The sequence below is a fragment of the Acomys russatus genome, chromosome 23, assembly GCF_903995435.1.
Source record: "Acomys russatus chromosome 23, mAcoRus1.1, whole genome shotgun sequence".
Taxonomy (NCBI): Eukaryota; Metazoa; Chordata; class Mammalia; order Rodentia; family Muridae; genus Acomys; species Acomys russatus.
In genome coordinates this window covers 18,493,429-18,514,269 of record NC_067159.1, presented here as the reverse complement: position 1 = coordinate 18,514,269, position 20,841 = coordinate 18,493,429, and the positions used below count along the sequence as shown (strand labels likewise).

The window sequence follows — 20,841 nt, the reverse complement described above, 5'->3', positions numbered from 1 at the left end:
GCATCACGTTTGTCTTCCGCAAAGAAATGGAAACTCTTTTCAAATTATATTTTGATATTCACAAAAATATTCACCAAGTTCTCAAGGTATTCCTTTCAGCAAGGCTCTTTACGTTACTTTCTCCTTCAGAATGTATAGAGATTGGCATTTGAGTCAACAGTTGACTTGCTCATCTGAAACACATAATACAGCAGCACAAAGTTACAGTATGAACTCTCTGTGTATTGATCTGGCAAACTTATCTTTGGTTTTATTGTTTTATTTTGTTTTAGCTCTGGTTGTAATAACCAGTGCTGGTTTGTAACAAGGATTAGTCTGAGTCTGAGGCTTTTTTCTAACACAGGTCTAGAAAGAATAATTGTAATTTTCTCAGACACTGACGAATGTAGGAACGTAGGAATTGGTGAATGGCATCACCTTTGAAGTTCCAGAGGCAGAGCTGTGTGTGTACACTCTAGAGTCTCACACCAAAATCAAAGAGATGATTTCAAGGGAAAAATAATCTTTTTTTACTTTAGGTCTTTGTTAGATAATTGTCTAGTTCAGGGCTACACAGAGAAACCGTGTTTGAAAAACAAACAAAAAGAATTGTCTTTAAGCCAGGCAATGGTGATGCACACCTTTAATCCCAGTACTTGGGGAGTCAGAGGCAGATGGATCTCTGTGAGTTGGAGGCCAGCCTGGTCTCTAGAGTGAGTTCCAGGACAACCAAGGCTACACAGAAAAACCCTGTCTCAAAAAACAAAACAAAACAAACAAACAAACAAACAAAAAAGCTCTATGTCATGTTATTTGTGTCACAAACTTTGTTTTGTATCATTTAAAAATGTATGCCCAGAGTTAATAATAATCTACAATAAGCACAATTTTGGTTGTGTGTCAGAAAACATCCAATATACCCCAAAATTACACTGCTACAGTCCTATGAGCCATTTGCTCAATTATATGTTCTCATAATAGTTCTGAGTACATTATGGGGGGGGGGCAGTTTGTGGTTCAAGTGTGAGCCTTAAGAAAAGATTACTGTTTTCCCAACCTTTTTTTTTTTTTTCTTGCCTCACATAAGAGCCTTAATGTGAACTACTGTGTGTCATGTCGCGACTTCTGGACTTTCAGACTAATGTTTAGCAAGTGCCCTTGAACTTCACTTGCACAGTTACTGAGTCCTGTACATCCCACAGGTACATCAACCTCACTGCTAAGACGTAGCTCACATTCAGTCTCTCCCTCATCACACTGCCTGCCACACCAGCTTCAGTAGCTCATTCCCTGGGTACCAGCATCCAGCTGGCCCAGATGGAGACAGACTCATCATAAACACTGTTTTCCATAGTTAACAGTTCTGTCGCCTGCTTGGCTGATATTTTGTCCCCTCTTTCCCAGAACTAGGCCACAATCTTTAGCACATTGCTGCTGACTGTTCCCCAGCTTGTCATTCCCACCAGCTTCTGTGACCTCCAGTGGCTGCAGTGGCTCCTTCCTAAGTCAACATTCCTAAGCAGCCTCTTGACACTGGGGAAGGGTTTCTCCCAGTGGAAAGGCTGTCGCTGCTCTCTCTGGTTGCACTCTTTTTCTAAGTAACTATTTGGTACATGGAGTGACCTAAAACCTTCCTTTTACATTCATAATTTTGTACCAATGCTTCTGTTTCTATTATTATTATTTCACTGCTTTTATTAGCCAGATAGTATTCTTTGGTTTATTCCTCTGATTTTATTTTAATTTTAAAACTTTTCTTGATTATAGAAATGCTTAATTCTAAATTATGCAATTAAGTGGTTGTAATCTATATATTATGCCTCATAGTCAATAAGTGTTGAATAAAGTCCATGTTCTCAATATTTTTCACTCCTGGGTCAAATTATGTTTTAGTTATTACTTGTAGATTACAGAAAAACAGGATGATGATCAAGGTCTGCTCATGCTCAGTCTGACATGTCCACCACTTGGTAGACAGAGGCAGTGATTCTTCAGAATCAAATCTGAGGGCTGAAGAGATGGCTCAGGGTTTAAGAGCACTGGCTGTTTTCCCACAGGATCCCGGCATCCAACAAATCTAACTCCAGTTCCAGGGGATCTGACACCCTGCATCAGATCTGTAGCAGGCACTGCATGCACATGCTGCACACACATACATGCATGCTAAACACCCATGCACATAAGCTAATTAAAACCTAGACTGAGGGGGTAGCTGTTATCTCAAGGACAGGGCACTTGCTAAAGATTTGAGTCCCAGCCCTGGAGAAGTGTGTTTACAGAGAGAAATAAGTGCAACTACATTTTCCTTCATGTACTTGCTCAGCTGATGAAGCATTTCCCCCAATCCATTTGAAATGTTGTTTTTACAGCTTTGCACCTAGTACTTACCAAAATTATGAACAGAATCAAAATTCATTTCCCCCTCCTTCAGTGTTGGCCAAATGAACACAGTTTGATGGAAAAGACAGCATAGGGTGAGAAAGCCATAAAAATATGACAAGATTCAACTTAATTGTGTACACACTCTTCAAAAATATTATGGTGTTCAGATCACGTACCTGCTCTCCGTGACTCTTGGATGTATGCGTGCATGAACTGAACCCCAAATAGCTCCTGCTCCTCCTCTCCTTCTGAGCTGTCACTGGCAGGAAGTGTCACTTCCAATCTCAATGGATTGTCTCGAAAGTTGACAAACCTAGCAGGTCACCAGAAAACAGTGTTTTTATAGGTGCCATACAAGTGTATGTACATGTATTTCCCTGGGAAATGATCAAAGGACAACATATGGAATTACTACTTTGTTTTGTTAGGCAGGATTTTTCCCTGGAGCCCTGGCTTTCCTAGACTTGCTTTGTAGACCAGGCTGGCCTCGAACTCAAAGCAATCCACCTGCCTCTGCCTCCCAAGTGCTGGCATTAAAGGCTTGTACCACCACACCACAAGAATTACTATTTCTTAACTGGTTTCAATAACAGATTATCTTGCTGGGATCTAATATCCAGGAATCTATAGTTTCTTGCTAGAAGAAACAGTATATTTTCCCCTAATGCTTACAAAGACAACTATTAGCTCATAACATGGTTTTGGGGTTTGGGTTCTTTGAGACAGGATTTCTCTGTGTAACAGAGCCCTGGCTTTCCTGACTTGCATTGTAGACCAGGCTGGACTCAACTCACAGAGGCCTGTCTCTGCCTCCCAAGTGCTGGTGCCTCATACCTAGCTATAACATGTATTTAATGTGAAAGCAAGTTGTATTCATACCCAGCTATAACATGCATTTAATGTAAAAGCAAGTTGTATCATAAATATATGGTGATATTCTTTTGGGTTTTATATTGTAAAGGAGGTTTGTTAATAGTATAAAGAGACTTTTTGGGGCTGGAGAGATAGCTCAGAGGCTAAAAGCACTACCTGCTCTTCCAAAGGACCTGAGGTCAATTCCCAGCAACCATGTGGTGCCTCACAACCATCTATAATGAGATCTGGTGCCCTCTTCTGGCCTTTAGGCATTACATACAGGCAGAACACTGTATATATAATAAATAAATAAATCTCTTATAAAAACAGACTTTTTGAAATACTGTCACCAACAAAAGACATGTCTTTAAACTGATAAATGCTAGTACTGTTTTAGTTTCAAGAATTACTTCTTGAACAAGCTAGATCGATGTTATATGAATCACTTTCATGAAATTATTAAATTCTAACCTTGGGAAATATGTTTAAGTGTTTTCTTGAGCTGGAGAAATAGCTCAGTAGTTAAGAGCACTGGCTACTTTTTCACAGGATACAGGTTCTATTCCCAGCACCCACATGGGAGTCCAACCCTCTGTAACTCTAGTTCCAGAAGATCTGATGCTTTCTTATGGCCTCCAAGGGTACCAGGCATACAAGTGGTGCACAGGCCAGACACCCATACACAAAAATAAGGTAGGTAGATGCATGTGCATGTGCGTGTGTGTGTGTGTGTGTGTGTGTACAGAGTCATATACATCACAACCCAAGTATATTGGTCATAATCTGTTTTGCTGCATTCTGCTTCTGGGTATCAGAGTGGCCATGCTCTCACACCATTTTACCTCAGATTTGTCATTTCTTCCATGCAGCCTGGAATATCTTGTAGTTTGTTATTGCTGAGAACAAGAGTCCCCAAGTTTTTCATATTTCTGATTGTCTCTGGTAGGCATGTTATTTCATTCCTCTGTAGCCACAATGTATGTAAACTTTGCATTCTGGAAAATGAGAATTCTGCAATCAGTCACTTTGAATATGAAAGGCTGGCCTCATAATGTAACATTTAATTTTAAATTAATTTAAATAGTTTACTTATGTATAATTATTTAACATTTAATAAAATGCATTTATTGATTTAACAGACTTCATTCTTTCTTATTACCTAGTTGCCAGGGAAACTACATAAGGGAATTCACTAAGACTAGCTTTCATCCATCGGCAGAAATAAAATCAACATTTATACTTCATGTTTTTCATAGCCTTGTAAATGAACAGCTGTAAATGTCACCTAATTTGAATCTTCAAAAATCAAGAACTAGCTGGGCGTGGTGGCGCACGCCTTTAATCCCAGCACTCGGGAGGCAGAGGCAGGAGGATCGCTGTGAGTTCGAGGCCAGCCTGGTCTACAAAGTGAGTCCAGGATGGCCAAGGCTACACAGAGAAACCCTGTCTCGAAAAACCAAAAAAAAAAAAAAATCAAGAACTATTAATATACCCATTCTGGGCAAGGCAGTATTGGACTCAAGCCAGGAGTCCTGAGTTCAAATCCAACTAATGCCAAGCACTGAGACCCGGGCATAAGTAAGAAACAAAACTGCATCAATTCCCTCATCCTTTTGTAGTCTAACAGAAGTGCCTGGCATGCACTAAGTGGTGCATGCTGTTACTGTGGCATGTTCTCATTGATGTCTTGAAAGCAGGTCGTTTTCCCCTCCCCAAATCCTCTTACACAATAGGAACAGATGAAAAAGATCTGCTGAAAATAAATTTCAGACTAGTCCATTGTGATTATTCGTGGTCTCTTAGTTGTTTGGTTTATATTGTTTCTTGTTTTTCATAGGTGGCTTTGAACTGTCAGGAGCATAAAGTCTATTTTACCTTTCTACTGTGTCAGGAAGCTGTTGAAGGCTGTTGCCTCCCATATCCAGCCACTCGAGGGCAGGCATGTCCAACACAGCAGGAGGGATTGCAGTGAAGTGATTCATGCTCAGATCAAGGTGAGTGAGTTTTAACAGTTTGCTGAGCTAAAGAAGAAAGTGGGGTTTTAAAACAATTGTCCACAAAGTGTATTACTAAAAGACTCACACATGAGTTACTTAACATAAAAATTCATATTCTAAGAACTTTGTTTAAATAGCTCATGATAAATCACACATGAAACAATAACGTCTGGCACGACACTTGGTTTAGCTTTGTTTACACACAGGAGTCCACAATAAATAAAATAGAAGAATAACAGGACCGGGCTGGAGAGATGGCTCAGTAGTTAAGAACACTTGTTGTGCTACTTTAATCCCAGCACTCGGGAGGCAGAGGCAGGTGCATCTCTGTAAGTTCGAGGCCAGCCTGGTCTACAAAGTGAGTCTAGGATAGCCAAGGCGACACAGAGAAACCCTGTCTAGAAATATCGGGAAAAAGAAAAAAAAAGAAAACTGAGTGGCCTGGACAAAAGTAAAATGAAATGAAAACTTGTATTCAAAGACACTTTGTCTTCCAAGACAACCAGAGACCAGGATTGACAGGACCTGTGTGGTAATAGTGTCCTGCACATGTAGATGCAGGCAGAGCACTGTATATATAATAAATAAATAAATCTTAAAAAAAAAAAAAAAGTTTCACTTAATCCCAGCACTCGGGAGGCAGATGCAGGTGGATTGCTGTGAGTTCAAGGGCAGCTTGTTCTACAAAGCAAGTCCAGGATGGCCAAGGCTGCACAGAGAAACTCTGTCTCAAAACAAACCAACCAAACAAAAATAAATAAAAGTAAAATAAGCTTCACAACCCAATCTTGAGCAGTATAAGTTTGTCCTTAACCCTCTGTGTTATCCTGACTCCATCTTTGCCACACACCCCAAGTTACCTGCTCTAGCACTCTGTTATTGAGCTATGTCCCCAGCACTCAGGAGACCTGGGTACAGTCCCATCTCTCCAGCCCATGAAGCTTATTTTTAAACAAATGGAAAAGAGTCTCAACTATTTGTGTGATAGCTGGGTTAAGAGAGAAACTAAGGTGGGCAATGGTGGGCAATGGTGGCCTGGTCTACAAAGTGAGTCCAGGACAGCCAAGGCTACACAGAGAAACCCTGTCTCAAAAAACAAACAAACAAACAAACAAAAATAAGTAGGCATGTATGAACAGGCTTATATGAGCAGGCATATATGAGCAGGCATGTATGAGCAGGCATATATGAGCAGGCATATATGAGCAGGCATGTATGAGCAGGCATGTATGAGCAGGCATGTATGAGCGGGCATGTACGAGCAGGCACTATCCAGCCCAGGATTCCCCTTATGGTGAGATTTTAAATTAAAGGTCAAAGAGAGAAACCCAGCCATCGAATAGTGCAGTACAGTGACAAACAAGAGAGAAGTCTTTTGTGCTAAATAGAGTTTCTCCTAATAAAAGACTTGCTTTCCAGTAGAAAATGCTTTTCACTAAGTATTTCTTTTCTAAAATAAAATTCATAACATTGCCTTATCAGGTGTGTGTGTGTGTGTGTGTGTGTGTGTGTGTCAACAAGCACATGCCTGGGAAGCAAGCTATTAGTAGATGCAAACAAAGTGGACACTGAGGTGTTCTGACCTCTGCTGGGAGGTCACTTATGTCCCTGTTCACAGCCAGCTCCAGCTTCTCCAAGCTGGCACAGTTGCTCAGTTCTTTGGGCACAGTCTTGATTTTGTTGTAGCTAAGGATCAGTTCCTGAAGTCTAGTGAGCAGACCTAAACAACAGCAACAACAGCACACAACACACAACAGGAAGTGGATGAGCTCAGCGTTTCCTGCCACTAAGTACTGCTTACATACTTAAATCACAATGGCAAATTCAATTGTATTCCCTTTTCCCATCTTTAGTTTTCATTAATTTATTTATTTAATCACTTTACAGCCTGATTACAGCCCCACCCTCCTCCTTTCAGTCCCACCCTCACCCCCCTCCCCGCATTCCCTCCCCTCCTTCTCTGAGAAGGCAAGGCTCCCTAATGGGTACCAACCCACCCTGGCACATCCTCTTCCCACTGAGGCCTGACAAGGCCACCCAACTAGGCCCTTTCTCCATCTTTAAACAATGGGGGAAGCAGTGGGACATTCATTCTGTTTTACTGGGGACCAAGGTGGCTGTGGATGGCTCGGCCCCTGCCTCCATGCATCAGAACGGGCCTTGATCTCCAACGCAAAACCCATAAACAGTAAGTTATATCCTGAGAACTTTTGTGTGTTTAGGAACGTTGTCCCCCTGGTTGATGAATCTTCTTACTTCATTGCCTTCAGTGTGTTCTGGGATAAATAGTCAATGCATAAATGCTGTTTTCAAAATACACAGAATATTCCCAAAAGCTTTTCTCGCATTGAAATTTTATATATCACCCCAATAATTCCAAAAGTTTGGATCCTCTAAAGACTGAAATTAGATGAAATGTTTAAGTTTTTTTTTTTCAAGTTTCAGAGATATATGAATATAAGATTTTATTCTCCGGGTGTGGTGGCACACGCCTTTAATCCCAGAACTCGGGAGGCAGAAGCAGGGGGTTGATGTGAGTTCGAGGCCAGCCTGGTCCACAAAGCAAGTCCAGGACAGCCAAGGCTTCACAGAGAAACCCTGTCTCGAAAAACCAAAACAAAAAATAAAAACACCAAAAAAAAAAACCAAACCCACAAACAAACCCCAAACCTTTATTCTATGTAATTTTTTGACGGGAGGGTTGGTTTCTCAAGACAGTTTCTCTATGTAACCTTTGGCTGGCCTGGAACTCACTCTGTAGCCCAGGTTGGCCTTGACCTAAAAAATCTGTTTGCCTCTGCTTCCCTGAGTGCTGGGATTACAGGCATGTGCTACCACCCCCCCCCCCAGCTATTCCATGTATTTTAAGGGAGGAAACTAAAAGAAAGAAAGGAAGGAAGGAGGAAAGGAGGGAGTGAGGAAGGAAGGAAGCACACTGGCAGGTAGACAAAATCACACAGGAATATAAGTGTCCTCTTTACCAATTCCTCGGGGGATCTCTGAAATTGTGTTTCGAGATAAGTCTAGCACAATGAGGTTCTGGAATCTTCCAATGAATTCAGGAATTTTCAGCAATCCAGTCCTATGAAGTTGCCATTCCTGTAGTTGATTCAGTTTCAGTAAGGAAGAAGGGAGAGTCTAAAGTAAAAAAATATGTGTACAGTCATCGCATCGCCCGAACTATTCGAGCATGGTTCTGCACGTCTGTGACACCATGGGGTCTGTGGAAGCACTTGAGAACAGTTGTCCTTTTTCTGAGACAGCATTTCTCTGTGCAGTCCTGGCTGTCCTGGACTCGCTTTGTAGACCAGGCTGGCCTCGAACTCACAGAGATCCGCCTGCCTCTGCCTCCCCGAGTGCTAGGATTACAGGTGTGCCCCACTGCGCCAGACCATCTACCTAGTTGTCCCTTAATGGGCAACATTTCCAGGTACTTTGTGCTACTTCTACTCCGAAAACCTTGACTTTTATTATTGTTTAATTGTTAAAAATGTATTGTCACTTTATTATACAAGTAATTATTTATTTTCTTTGTTATTAATTACTAAATCTTCAACTCTCATCTATAGTATAATAAGCAAAAATATCGTATGTTGACCAGTAATGGATACACATAGAAGTTTGTCCTAATGAATAACTGTGCTGTATTAGACTATCCAAGAGCACATACATAACTGGAAATGAGAATATTCCAGGCCGGGCCTTGATGATAAACACCTTGAATCCCAGCACTAGAGAGGCAGAGGCAGGTGGATCTCTGAGTTCAAGGCCAGCTTGGTCTACAGAGCTAATTCCAGGATAGCAAAGGCTATACAAAGAAACCTTGTCTAAAAAAGCAAAAAATAAAATTAGAAAAAAAGAAAAGAGAGAAGAGAATAGAAAATGAGACTATTCAAAAAATTATTTTAGTAGTTTGAATTCTCTTGCACTTCTATTATTAAGTATTTTCTGGGCCTGTTTGTTTTGAGACGTGATTATGTACATAGCTCTGGCTGCCCTAGAACTTACTGTGTAGACCAGGCTGGCCTTGAACTAACAGAGAGATCTACCTGCCCCTGCCTCCCAAATGCTGGAATCAAAGATGTACATCAACATGTCCAGCCTATTTTATGAGTTGTTTTTGTTTTCTTTTAATCCTGTCTCAAAAAAACCAAAGCAAAAAAGAAGGATGTAGAGAAATATCCCAAGAGATTTAAGTTCAGGTGGGGTGGGAACAAATAAACTCTTTGACAAAGAAAAAAATTCATGTGCTTTACTGTCTTTAATTGTTCGTGTTGTCCAAATTTACTTGTGCTATTCGCATGAGAATTTCTAACTATCTTATTTATTTATTTATTTATTTTTGGTTTTTCAGGACAGGGTTTTTCTGTGTAACAGCCCTTGGCTGTCCTGGACTTGCTTTGTAGACCAGGCTGGCCTCACCCCTGCCTCTGCCTCCTGAGTGCTGGGGTTAAAGGCGTACACTACCATGCCCGGCTACTATCTTAGTCTTAAGTACAGTCTCAGCATATCCTTTCAGGTGTTCACACAAGGGTGTGAAGGCAGACAATCAAAAACTGCTTCCTTACCTTCCATTCTTCCTTTTCTATCTTCAAAATGACTCTTCCATCTTTCCTGGTGACCTTTTCTTTGAGCTTAGTTAAGCTGACTCGGTCTTCCCAGATGCGCACTAGCCTGAGACACCAGAGCATCGTTTTTTTACTCATAGGTAGTAACAAAGTTGCATTGAAAAGGGTCAGGAGCAGCAATGAGAGAACTAGATAGAGGCCACGCGTAGCTTGAGAGCAAAGGGTAAAGGGTGAATGGGAGGGGCTGAAGGGAAGAAAGACAATGTGGAATTTAATTACATGTGATTTTGAAAACAAAAAACAAAAAAGCTACTGAGCCAGTGGTGTTAGAAATCAGATAAAAGGTTGCTTTGCAAGGATTGTAGATGTGGTCAGTACCACAAATGTCCTGTTGTAAAAGTAGTCTGGGAGCTGTCCTTGTCAAGTTACTTTCTCTTCTTCACCTGGCAGTTAAAGTTCTAAAGAAAAGATGTACTAGCTGGGTGTGGTGGCGCACACCTGTGATCCCAGCACTCTGGGAGGCAGGGACAGGTGGATCTCTATGAGTTTGAGGCCAGCCTCTTCTACAAAGTGAGCCTACGATAGCCAAGGCTACTCAGAGAAGCCCTGTCTCCAAAAAAAAAAAAAAATAATATATATATATATATATATTATATATTATATATAATATATAATATATATATATATATATTGTGTTTGAGATATTAAGTGATAATCTTTCTGTAGATTTTTTTTGTCATTGTTGAGGATAGAATCTAGGTCATCATGCATGCTAGGGAAACATACTACTAGATTTCTTTAGAACCCAGAACCCAGAAGGTCTGAAGATCATCACATAACACCACGGGGAATGCTTCCTGTTTCTATTGCTGTTACATCATCATCATCATCATCATTTTCAGGCAGGTCTCACTACAGCCCTGACTGGCCTGGAACTCACAGACACCAGCTTGCCTTAGCCTCCTGAGTGCTGCCGCCTTATTTAGTTCCACATATCAACTAAGCCAAGCATATGCATTGCTGGGAAGATTAACTTGTAGAAAAATAATAGTTTGAGGAATTACAGGTACTGGTCCAAGGCAGTGAAACCTTGGAGAAGAGCCTGTGCAGCATGTAATCTTCCTGTTTATTGCTCCTAGCACCTCCTTTCTCTAGAAGTTTCTTTTTTTTCTTTAAATGCAGGTGGTGGTGGTGCATGCCTTTAATCCTAGCACTCGGGAGACAGAGACAGGCAGATCTCTGTAAGTTCAAAGCCAGCCTGGTCCGCAGAGCAAGCCTTGGGACACCCAAGGCAGAGAAACCCTGTCTTGAAAAAAAAAAAAAGCATATGTGTATATATATTCATTTGTTTGTACAGGAGCAGATGCACAACTGTGTAGAGGCCACATGACAGTATAAATATAAAACTCCATCCACCTCTGTTTAGACAGTATCTTTCATTATCCTGGAGCTTACCAGTTACACTAGACTGGTTCATTAGTGTGCCTCAGGGATCCTCCTAGCTCTGCCTCTCTGGCACTGAAATTACAAGCTTAGTGCCACTATGCCTGGCTCTGTTATCTGAGTGCCGTGAATCAAACTCAGGTCCTCAAGGTTATAAAGCAAGTTCTTGATCAACTGAGCCATGACAAAGGCACCCCCCTTTTTTGTCCCCCCACCCCCCCGAGACAGGGTTTCTCTGTGCAGCCTTGGCTGTCCTGGGCTCACTTTGTAGACCAGGGTGGCCTCGGACTCACAGAGATCCACCTGCCTCTGTCTCCCAAGTGCTGGGATTAAAGGTGTGAGCCACCACACCCGGCGACAAAGGCAACTCTTATAAAAGAATGTATTTAATTTGGGTCTTGCTTACAGTTTTAGAGAGTTAGTCCATGGACATCATGGTGGGATGATAAACATTAGCTGAGAGCATTACATCCTGATCACAAGCAACAGACTGGAGGTGGGGGTGGGAGGAGAGGATAAGAGAAAGAAAGAGACAGAGAGACAGAGACTGGGCCTGGCTTGGGCTTTTGAAATCTCAAAGCCAACCCCTAGTGACCCATCTCCTTCAGCAAGGCCACACCCCCTAATCTTTTTCAAACAGTTCCATGAACTGAGGACCACTCATTCAAATATATGAGCCTATGGGAGCCATTCAAATCAGCACACCCTCTAAAGTCTATTTTGTGTACCAGGGCTCAAATCTGCAGCACTCACGTGATGGCTCATCATCATCTATAACTACAGTCCCAGGGTCTCTAACACCCCCTCTTCTGTCCTCTGAGGGTACTGCGTGCAAGAGGTACACAGACAGACAGACAGACATGCAGGCAAACGTGCATGCACAAATAATAAAATAATCATAATAAGGAAAACTTTAAGACTATTTTAAGGTCTGGGGAGATGGCTCAGTAGTTAAGAGCACTTGATACTTTCCCAGAGGACCCAGATTCAGTACCCAGCATCCACATGACAGCTCATAACTCAGTAATTTCAGGGGCTCCAGTGCCCTCTTCAGGTCTCCATGGGTACCTGCACACATGCGGTAGATAGACCTACATGCAATCAAACATTCATATACATAAAATTAAAATGACTCTTCTTAAAGAAGAATATCTTGAGTTTTCAGAAAATAAAAATTTGCCAAACTCCTACTAAATGTTCTAATTATAACTATGAGATTAGGAGTTGTCGCTGATCTAAAATAAAATGCCGGAACATACTTGTACTGAAATTCCTTCTCTCGCTTCACCTCTTCGTTGTGTTTCTTTATCCTTTCTTCCCAGACTTCCTTTACGGCATTGACGGCCCCAGGACAAGCCACATTTGCTGTCATGATTTTTTCCACATTGTAGTCCAGTCATCTAATTCATTAAGTTCTGAAGATCTGAGTCATATAGGCCACATCGGAAAAGACCTGAGTGAGCCAGAAGAGGAAAAACCATCGCGATTCAGAGTATTAGTGAGCACCACAGCAGTCATGGCAGTGTTTGTGGGATATCTGTATCTTCCCACGACTGCATTTATTTATTTCTCCCTCCCTTCTCCCTTCTCCCTCCCTCTCTCCCTTCTTCCTTCACTATTTTACTCAGAGTCCTCTGTGGTGCCCAATTTGGCCTCAAACTCCTGAGCTGAAGCAGTGCTCCCACCTCAGCTTCCCAAGGAGGTGGCCATAGGTGCTCACCAGAACGCCCAGCTGTCCTCCGCATATTTGCATGCCATGCCTTATTCTCAGCCATGTAAAATATGACATGAGTATTCACATGAGGGCACGAACCCTTAAAGAGCACAGGTAGCAGGAGCAGGAACTGCTGCCCCAGCTGCTTCCTTTGCTACCATGTCATTCATGATAGTGAAAAACCTACAACTGGCCTTGCATCCAACTATGGGATAGTGAGTAAACAGTGGATCACAAGTCTGGAACCTTCAAGATGGTTCAGCGGGTAAAAGTTTGCCCCTGAGTTTGACAACATGCAGAGGCCCCAGGCCCCAGCTGTGTCTATAACATAGGGCTTTCACACAAGAAAATTAATTAAGGCTGTTTAAAAAGAAAAAAAGAAAAAAGAAAGAGGCTGCATGTGGAGGCGCATGCCTTTAATCCCAGCACTTGGGAAGCAGAGGCAGGCGGATTGTTGCCAGTTCGAGGCCAACCTGGTCTACAAGGCGAGTCCAGGACAGCCAAGGCTAACACAGAGAAACCCTGTCTCTGGGTAAAAAACAAAACAAAAACCCAACTGACAAACAAAACAAAACAAAAAGATGGCTAGAGAGACAGTTCAATGACTAAGCATTTTCTCCTCTTCCTGAGGACAGAAGTTCGGCTCTCAGCACCCACATCGTGAGGCTCCCGCTGCCTGTGACTCCATAGGGATCTATCTGATGCCTTCTTCTGACTTCCAAAGACACCCACACACATGCGGTAGAGGATTCCACAGAAATGCACTCATACATATGTTTCAAAATAATAGAATAAATAAATATTTTTAAAAATTTTTAAGAGAATGAGTAAGAGTACTATTAAGAATTAGGAAGTGTCTCATGCAGAAGACAGATAATACAGAAGCAAGAGGAGGCCACAAGAAGTGTGACTGTGACCAGAGCATGCTACACGTGTGCAGCAAGATGATGTGGTGAAACCCCTTGTTTACACTTAACATTTAAAAATTAAAGAAAAAGCAATCAAGTAAAATCAATAAGATGGAAAAAAGACAGGAAATCCAAATGGCAAAAAGCACAAACTGTACTTAGCCTTAAGATTCTATGGGTTAAACCATAATAAAATATGTATAATACCATATCAAAATGGCTGATCATAAAAGACAAACTACCAATTATTGATGAGAGTTTGAGTGAGAGGAATGTTCCCCTGGTGCTGTGCACTGGTGGGATTGTAAGGTGGTTGTACCTATTTTCTTGAAGAGCATAGGTGACATACAAGGTGTGTATGTTCCCACTCACTAACAGGTAGACAAGGCCTTCCTATGAAATGTAAACAAAGTGTCCCCTAACAGTGATTTTTCAAAATAGCTTAATGATAGCAGCAACAACAACAATAAAACAAATGCCTCCTGGAATTTTACTTTCCCATAGGTATCTTCATTTGCCAAATTTTGTCTAAATTGTAGGTCTAAAATTAAAATTATTCAAGGTGCACGGAGGTAGACAGAAAAAGAAACAGGAAAAAAAAAATCTGTTAGAAGAAAACGTAGAGTTGTTATGTCGTTGGCAATATGCAGAAAATTACTAGGACGGGGGTGCTATATCTAAGGAGTGCATAGAGCCCACAAACAGGAGCTGAGTGTGAGATCTTTCTGCAGTCAAGAACCCTTGGGGTCAGGTATAATAGTACATATCTGTTCATGGCCTGAGGCAGGAGGATGGTAAGTTTCAGACCAGCTTAGGATACATAACAACGCCCTGGCAAAATAAGAAAGGAAGGAAGGAAGGAAGAGAGGGAGGGAGGGAGGAAATGATAAAAGAAGGAAAGAAAAGACAGGTAAAAATGGAGGGATAAAAGAAAGGGAGGGAGGAAAAGAGGGAGGGAGCCTTGAAGAGCATGTCCTGGTGACCTAACTGCTTGGGCGTGTCACCTATAATTTATTGTCTCAGATGTCAATAAATTTAGAGACTGTGCTAAATACTTTGAATGATATAAGATTAAAATATCTAGAGAATGCAAGCTATCTCCACATTTATATTGTTTTATTACATATAAACTCTCACTAATTTCATAGCTCGACATTAAATATTAGTCATCTTTAATATTAGTTTCCTTAAAATGACAGATCTGCCTCAGGAAAGAAAATAAAAAACAAGTTTGTAATAGCGCGTTTCTGCATGCATCTAACATCTTTCTGAAAGAGAAGCACTTAGCATAGCAGTGAGGTGAGCACATTGATGTCTGCTTCCCAAAGTTAAAACACACACACACACAGAAACACAACCTTAGATTCTAGCTTGGAGGGAAGCCTATCTCTTGTGTCCCAGAGGGTAACAATTATATGAGTGACTGCAAACCCCGTAAAAGGCTCATGAGTTAAATTCAAGCTCAGCTCTACATCGGTGCACCCGCACAGTGAAATCATCACTGGCAGTTTATTAGCAGATAAGGAAAGGAGGAAAATTGTTTGGGAAAGCACTTACCATTGGGGAACACTGCAGCCAACTAGCCCAGAGCTCCCTGGTTTTCAGCTAGAAACAGATAACAAGGTGACTTCTCCCCCCCATCCCCCAGTGTAGATCCAAATGAGTAAAAACCCCCTGTCGGGCTGTAGCCAAGTGAAAAGTAATGTCAGCCTGGTTCTAATTTTAGCTCACGGACCAGGCTGAGAATAGCAAGAATCACGTGGGGCTTCCGTGTCAAGGTTCAAATGATGATGATGTGAGTGCGTTGTGTAGACAGTACTGCAAATGTTGGAAACTCTCAGGGAGAAGTCTTTTTTTTTTTTTTTTTTTTTTAATTTAATTTTACTAGTTTGTGTGCGGGTGCTTTGTGTGCATGTGTGGCTGGCTGTGTGCCACGTGCAGGCAGTGCCCTGCAGGCCAGAGGGTGTTGGGTTCCCTGCAACTGGAGTTACAGATGGTTGTGAGCCACCAGATGGATGCTGGGAATCGAACCTGGATCTTCTGCAGGAGTAAGCGCTCGTAACGAACCGCTGCACCGTCTCTCCTACCCCGTGGGAGAAAGAACTATTTCTAAGCTCCAGGAAAAACGGTCTTTCTAAAAGTCCTTCCACTTTACACGACTTATGGATCTTATGTAGTTAATAGAATGTACAGTATCTACTTGAAGCAAACGCCTTCAAAATACGCTGGTGTGCAACAGGACAAAGCTTCTACCTTGAGCTAAAAGCACCAACGCTTCAGATAAATGAACAAGGAAGGTGTGGCGAGGAGCCCCAATTTATGCAGCACCTAAGCTTCTGTTTGGTAGGCAGCAAGCTGTGTTCACCCCCTGCACACTCGTAAGCCTGGGGCTTAGAATTTAATTAGCTTTCAGTTTTTATCTCTCAGCTGTCATAGACAGGACTCAATTCCATGGTCCTCAGAATTATATATTTAGCTGGATAGTGGTGGCTCACACCTCTAATCCCAGCGCTCCGGGGAGGTAGAACCAGGTGGAGCTCTGTGAGCTCAAGGCGAGCCTGGTCTACAGAGCGAGTTCTAAGACAGCCAAGGCTACATAAAGAAATCCTATCTTCCTTTCTCTTCCTTTTTCTTTTCTTATGATTTGTTTTTCGAGAGGTTTCTCTGTGTAGCCTTGGCTCCAACTTAAAAAGATCGGCCTGCCTCTGCCTCCCAAGTGCTGGGATTAAAGGTGTGAGCCACTGCACCCAGCCAAGATTTATTTAATTTATTTCATGCGCATGAGTGTGTCCCTGCATGTGTGTCTACGGTGTCCAGAGGTCAGAAGAGGTCATCTGATTTCCTGGAGCTGTGGTGGCAGACAGCTGTGGGCCATCACCTGAGTGGCTGGGATTTGAACCTGGGTCCTCTGCAAGAGCAACAAGAATTCTTAAGAGCTGAGGCGTCCCCCAGACCCCAGTTTTCAGGTGAGGGTCTCTCTGTGTTGCGCTGGTTGCTGTGAAGCCACTGGGCTCAGATGCCTCAGCTCCCTCAGCCTTCTACATAGCTAGGACCATGGGTGCAAGCCACCAGGCCTGGCTTTATGATCATTTGTAATATACACTACACTGTATGAGACATGATGCAGTCAAGATTCTTAAAATTGACACTTTTTGTTTTGTTTTTGTTTTTGGAGACAGGGTTTCTCTGTGTTGTCCTGGCTGTCCTGGAACTCGCTCTGTAGGCCAGGCTGGCCTTAAACTCAGAGATCTGCCTGCCTCAGCCTCCCAGGTGCTGGGGTTAAAGGTATGTTCCATCCTGCCCGACCTAAAGTGACAGTTTTGGGAGCTGGAGTGACGGCCCAGTGGTTAAGAGAGCTGTCCTGCAGTCACCATTCACTTAATTACATCCATGCAATTCCTCTTTATAATCTTGGAGTTTCTGGACTGATCATCTTTTAGATCTATTGTGAAAACATCCTGAAGCAAACTACAAGTTAAACAGTTTGCAGCCTCACCCCTCAGCACTCACCTGAGGGGATGGATGATGGAGGTCATTCGTGCTGTTAGAAGGAGGCTGCCCCAGCCTACCTAATATGAGCGAATCCCCTACCTTAGCCCACCTTTCCCCCCTTGTATATATCACCTGTTAATTTTTTTCTTCTTTTTCCTCCCAATAATTTCTTTCTTAGTGTCTGTTAGAACCTAAATTCTTGACGCCCACTTGCTGTCATTCCCTTCTCCCGTCTCCTATTACACCAGGGACAGCTGTTGCCTGAGCTTTGAGTAAAAACATTCCACGTGGCACTCTGCAAAACCCTGATTTAGATGGCCTTTTTATGCCAGAGCTGCGTGTTCATACAATGCTTCAGTTGGCTTTTGTGGCTTTATTTGGACTGGCCTCACTTTTCCTCTAAGATTCCAGAAAAAAAAAGTAATGATGGGAAAAGATCTTCCAAGAACTTGGATGAGGATTTCTGAGGCCTTAGGACAGAGGAGGTCTTGGATGGGGTCAGATGGTTTGTGAGGTAGGAGTTTTGAGGGGTAGTCTAGAGTTAAGAAAAGAGGCAATGACTCAGTCTTAGTTTTTAAAAAAGCATGTGTAGGAAAGGAACAAAACCACTGTCTTCTGCGCTGGGCTGCTGAAGCAGAATAGTTTTCCTTGTAACAGTGTCCTGACTGTCTTGGATTCACTTTGTATACTAGGCTGGCCTCGAGCTCACAGAGATTCACCTGCCTCAGCTGCTCAAGTGCTGGGATTAAAGGCCTGTGCCACCACACCTGGTAAGACTACGTAACTTTGTTGTCGGTTTGTTTGTTGTCCCTGTCCCCCAACCCCCACCCAAGACAGGGTTTCTCTATGTAGCCTTGGCTGTCTTAGACTCGCTTTGTAGACCAGGCTGGCCTCGAATTCACAGAGATCTGCCTGCCTCTGCCTCCCAAGTGCTGGGATTAAAGGCGTGTGCCACCACACCCGGCCTAAGACTGGGTACCTTTTATTTATTTTTTTAATTTTATTAATTTATTCAGATTACAACTAAATTGTTATCTCATCCCGTGTATCCTCCCATTCCCCCTTCCCGCTTTCATCCTATTTCTCTCTCCTAAATCTATGACCGAGGGGGACCTCCTCCCCTATATGGTCATAAGCTATCAAGTCTTATCTAGGTAGCCTGCTTATTCTTTCTTTGAGTGCCACCAGGCCTCCCCACCAAGGGGAGGTGGTCAAATATGGAGCACCAGAGTTCATGTCAAAGTCAGTCAAGACTGGGTACCCTTTAAAGAGCAAAGATTTGTTCTATATATAGTCTAGGAGACTTGGAAATTCAAGAGCCAGTGGCCACATCTAGTGAGGGCCTTTTTGCTGCATCACAGCATGGTGGATAGCATCACAGGAGACCCACAAAGTGACCTTAGAATGCACACAGTGAAATGCCAAAATAGGCCAATGGGCTTCCTAGACAAACTGTCCCCTTGTCTTCCGACATAACCACAGCGTAGGCAAGTTTCTACATAAGTTGCTTAGGGGTCTCTATGATGGACATTCGTGCCAATTCTGGTTCCGGTCTTTCAAACTTTCTTCCTCAGCAAAGGTCAGAGCAATGCTCTGCAGAGCGAGTGCAGCTTTCTTTGTCTCTCATCTGCCCCTTGCAGCAGTGACTGGGTTTCTCCTCCAACGCATGTACATGTACCATGTACCCTCAATTGTTTCCACGTTCATGAAGAACTTGAACCTTCTGGCTCCTCTGCCTTAATATCAACTCTAGGAGCACAGGAAGGTCTCCCTGCCCCAGGGTGCCCACTACACCCCCTTAGTCTGCACCTGTGGCTCAGCCCTGCTGCTGGAGCCAAGCTCTGGGCTCCCTGAGTCCCTCCAGGGATGTGTGCTTGGTCTTCCCAAGGCCCGGCACACAGAAGGAAATGACTCTTTCACTGTTCTCAATGGATGACAAGTGAGAGAGGATGATGACAGCAGGGAGTTGGGGTGAGTGTTCAAAGCTTCTCTGGCAATGTAGGAAGCCAAGCACACTGCATCTTCAGGTGAATGTGTTGCATGCTTAGTTTTCCCCCAGCATATCTGTCTCCTCACTTTTTTTTTTTCTCTTCAAATAAGGAGTAAATTCTTATTGATCATGTTTCCCTTCATTTTAAATTAAGCAGCTGCCTAGATAGGGAGTGAGGGGTTTTGGGGTTTTTTTGGTTCTATTTGTTTGTTTGTTTTTGTTTTTCGAGGCAAGGTTTCTCTGTGTAGCCTTGGCTGTCTTAGACTCGTTTTGTAGACCAGGCTGACGTTGAACTCATAGCAATCTGCCTGCCTTTGCCACCCAAGTGCTGGGATTAAAGGCTTGCGCCACCACACCTGGCTGGGAATGAGTTTATTTATGGACATGGATCTCCTGACTTTCCCCGACACTTCCCTGGCAGCTTCCTTCACATGGTTCAAAGCAGCCTATCTGTTTGATTTTTCCATCATGGTGACGTAATTGTATATATATTTTAGCTATAAAAAATATATACAGCTTCATTTTACTGTCAGTGCAGTCATGGCAGAGGCCAAGGAGGCATGCATTATGTGATCAGGGCTTGGCTCCATTCTAAGTAGGTATTTAATTGGGGGTAGCAGGCATCTCACTATGTAGCCCTGCTGGCCTACAACACACAATCCTGCCTCAGCTCACCAAATGCCTGGATTACAGTTATGGCACCAGTTCAGCTCAATGTCCAATAAATATATACATTTGTAATAAATATATGCAATGACATACACATAAAATAAAAGAATTAAAGGAGACAGGAAAACCAACCAAGCAAACAACAACAAAATTGTAGTAGGAGATCACTGGCTCCTGCGGCTGTTCTCCGACTCCACATATATGGCATATGATGTGAGTACTCGCGCACACCCCTCCAACCGCCCCCCCCACTAAATAAATAGTAAAAAATAATATACACAGCGAAATACTATGAAGTCATACAAATTATGATAATGTGGGACTGTTTATTGACATATAAAGGTATCCATGATATAATGATAAATTTTTTAAAAAATCAAATTATAAAATAGCAGATACATTAAGATTTTATTTTTATAAAAGAATACCTATCTATGTATATAGATACATACATTATAATGTTAACAGTGCTAAGATTATAGATAACGGTTTGTTACTCTCCATGTTATCTGTAATTTTTCCTTTTCTTCAGAGGAAGTCTCACTATGTGGCCTGGCATGGCCTTGAACTCAGGATCTCTCTGCCTCAGACTCCCAAGTGTGGGGATTGCAGGCCTATGGACAAGATGCCTGGTTCTGAATTGGTTTTCTTTTGTTAATTTTCTTTATGTAAAAATAATGGGTCTCATGATGCGAGCTTCCAAACAAACAGCATCTACTTGATTTATAAAGTATTTCCCTTTTTCAAAAAAATCAAGTAGACATTAAAATAAGCCCCTTTTCTACTGTCACAAAACTTCATTTGAACAAGTAATTTTGTCATGATATAGTCAATTATATAATAC

At 42.4% G+C, this 20,841-nt stretch overlaps 1 protein-coding gene across 1 annotated transcript; it reads right to left on the bottom strand.

The window, feature by feature from the left end:
- Positions 1-28: 28 nt before the first annotated feature.
- Lrrc39 (leucine rich repeat containing 39) lies at positions 29-12,699 on the bottom strand. Its single transcript, XM_051165584.1, has 8 exons — positions 12,484-12,699; positions 9,782-9,887; positions 8,195-8,351; positions 6,797-6,933; positions 5,092-5,237; positions 4,059-4,211; positions 2,538-2,674; positions 29-173 (listed from the first exon to the last, which is right to left on the bottom strand). Exons 1-8 carry the CDS (start codon positions 12,594-12,596, stop codon positions 154-156), a joined length of 969 nt encoding a protein of 322 aa, XP_051021541.1. The 5' UTR covers positions 12,597-12,699; the 3' UTR covers positions 29-153.
- Between the last annotated feature and the right edge of the window lie 8,142 nt (positions 12,700-20,841).

What these genes read in the sequence shown, in the direction of transcription:
- Lrrc39 (XM_051165584.1), bottom strand. Translation starts at nt 12,596, where the DNA reads ATGACAGCAAATGTGGCTTGTCCTGGGGCCGTCAATGCCGTAAAGGAA. An exon ending in GAGAAGGAATTTCAGTACAA is followed by an intron (nt 9,888 to 12,483) that starts GTATGTTCCGGC and finishes CTGGTGTCTCAG; the next exon opens with GCTAGTGCGCATCTGGGAAG. An exon ending in TAAGTGACCTCCCAGCAGAG is followed by an intron (nt 5,238 to 6,796) that starts GTCAGAACACCT and finishes TTTCTTCTTTAG; the next exon opens with CTCAGCAAACTGTTAAAACT.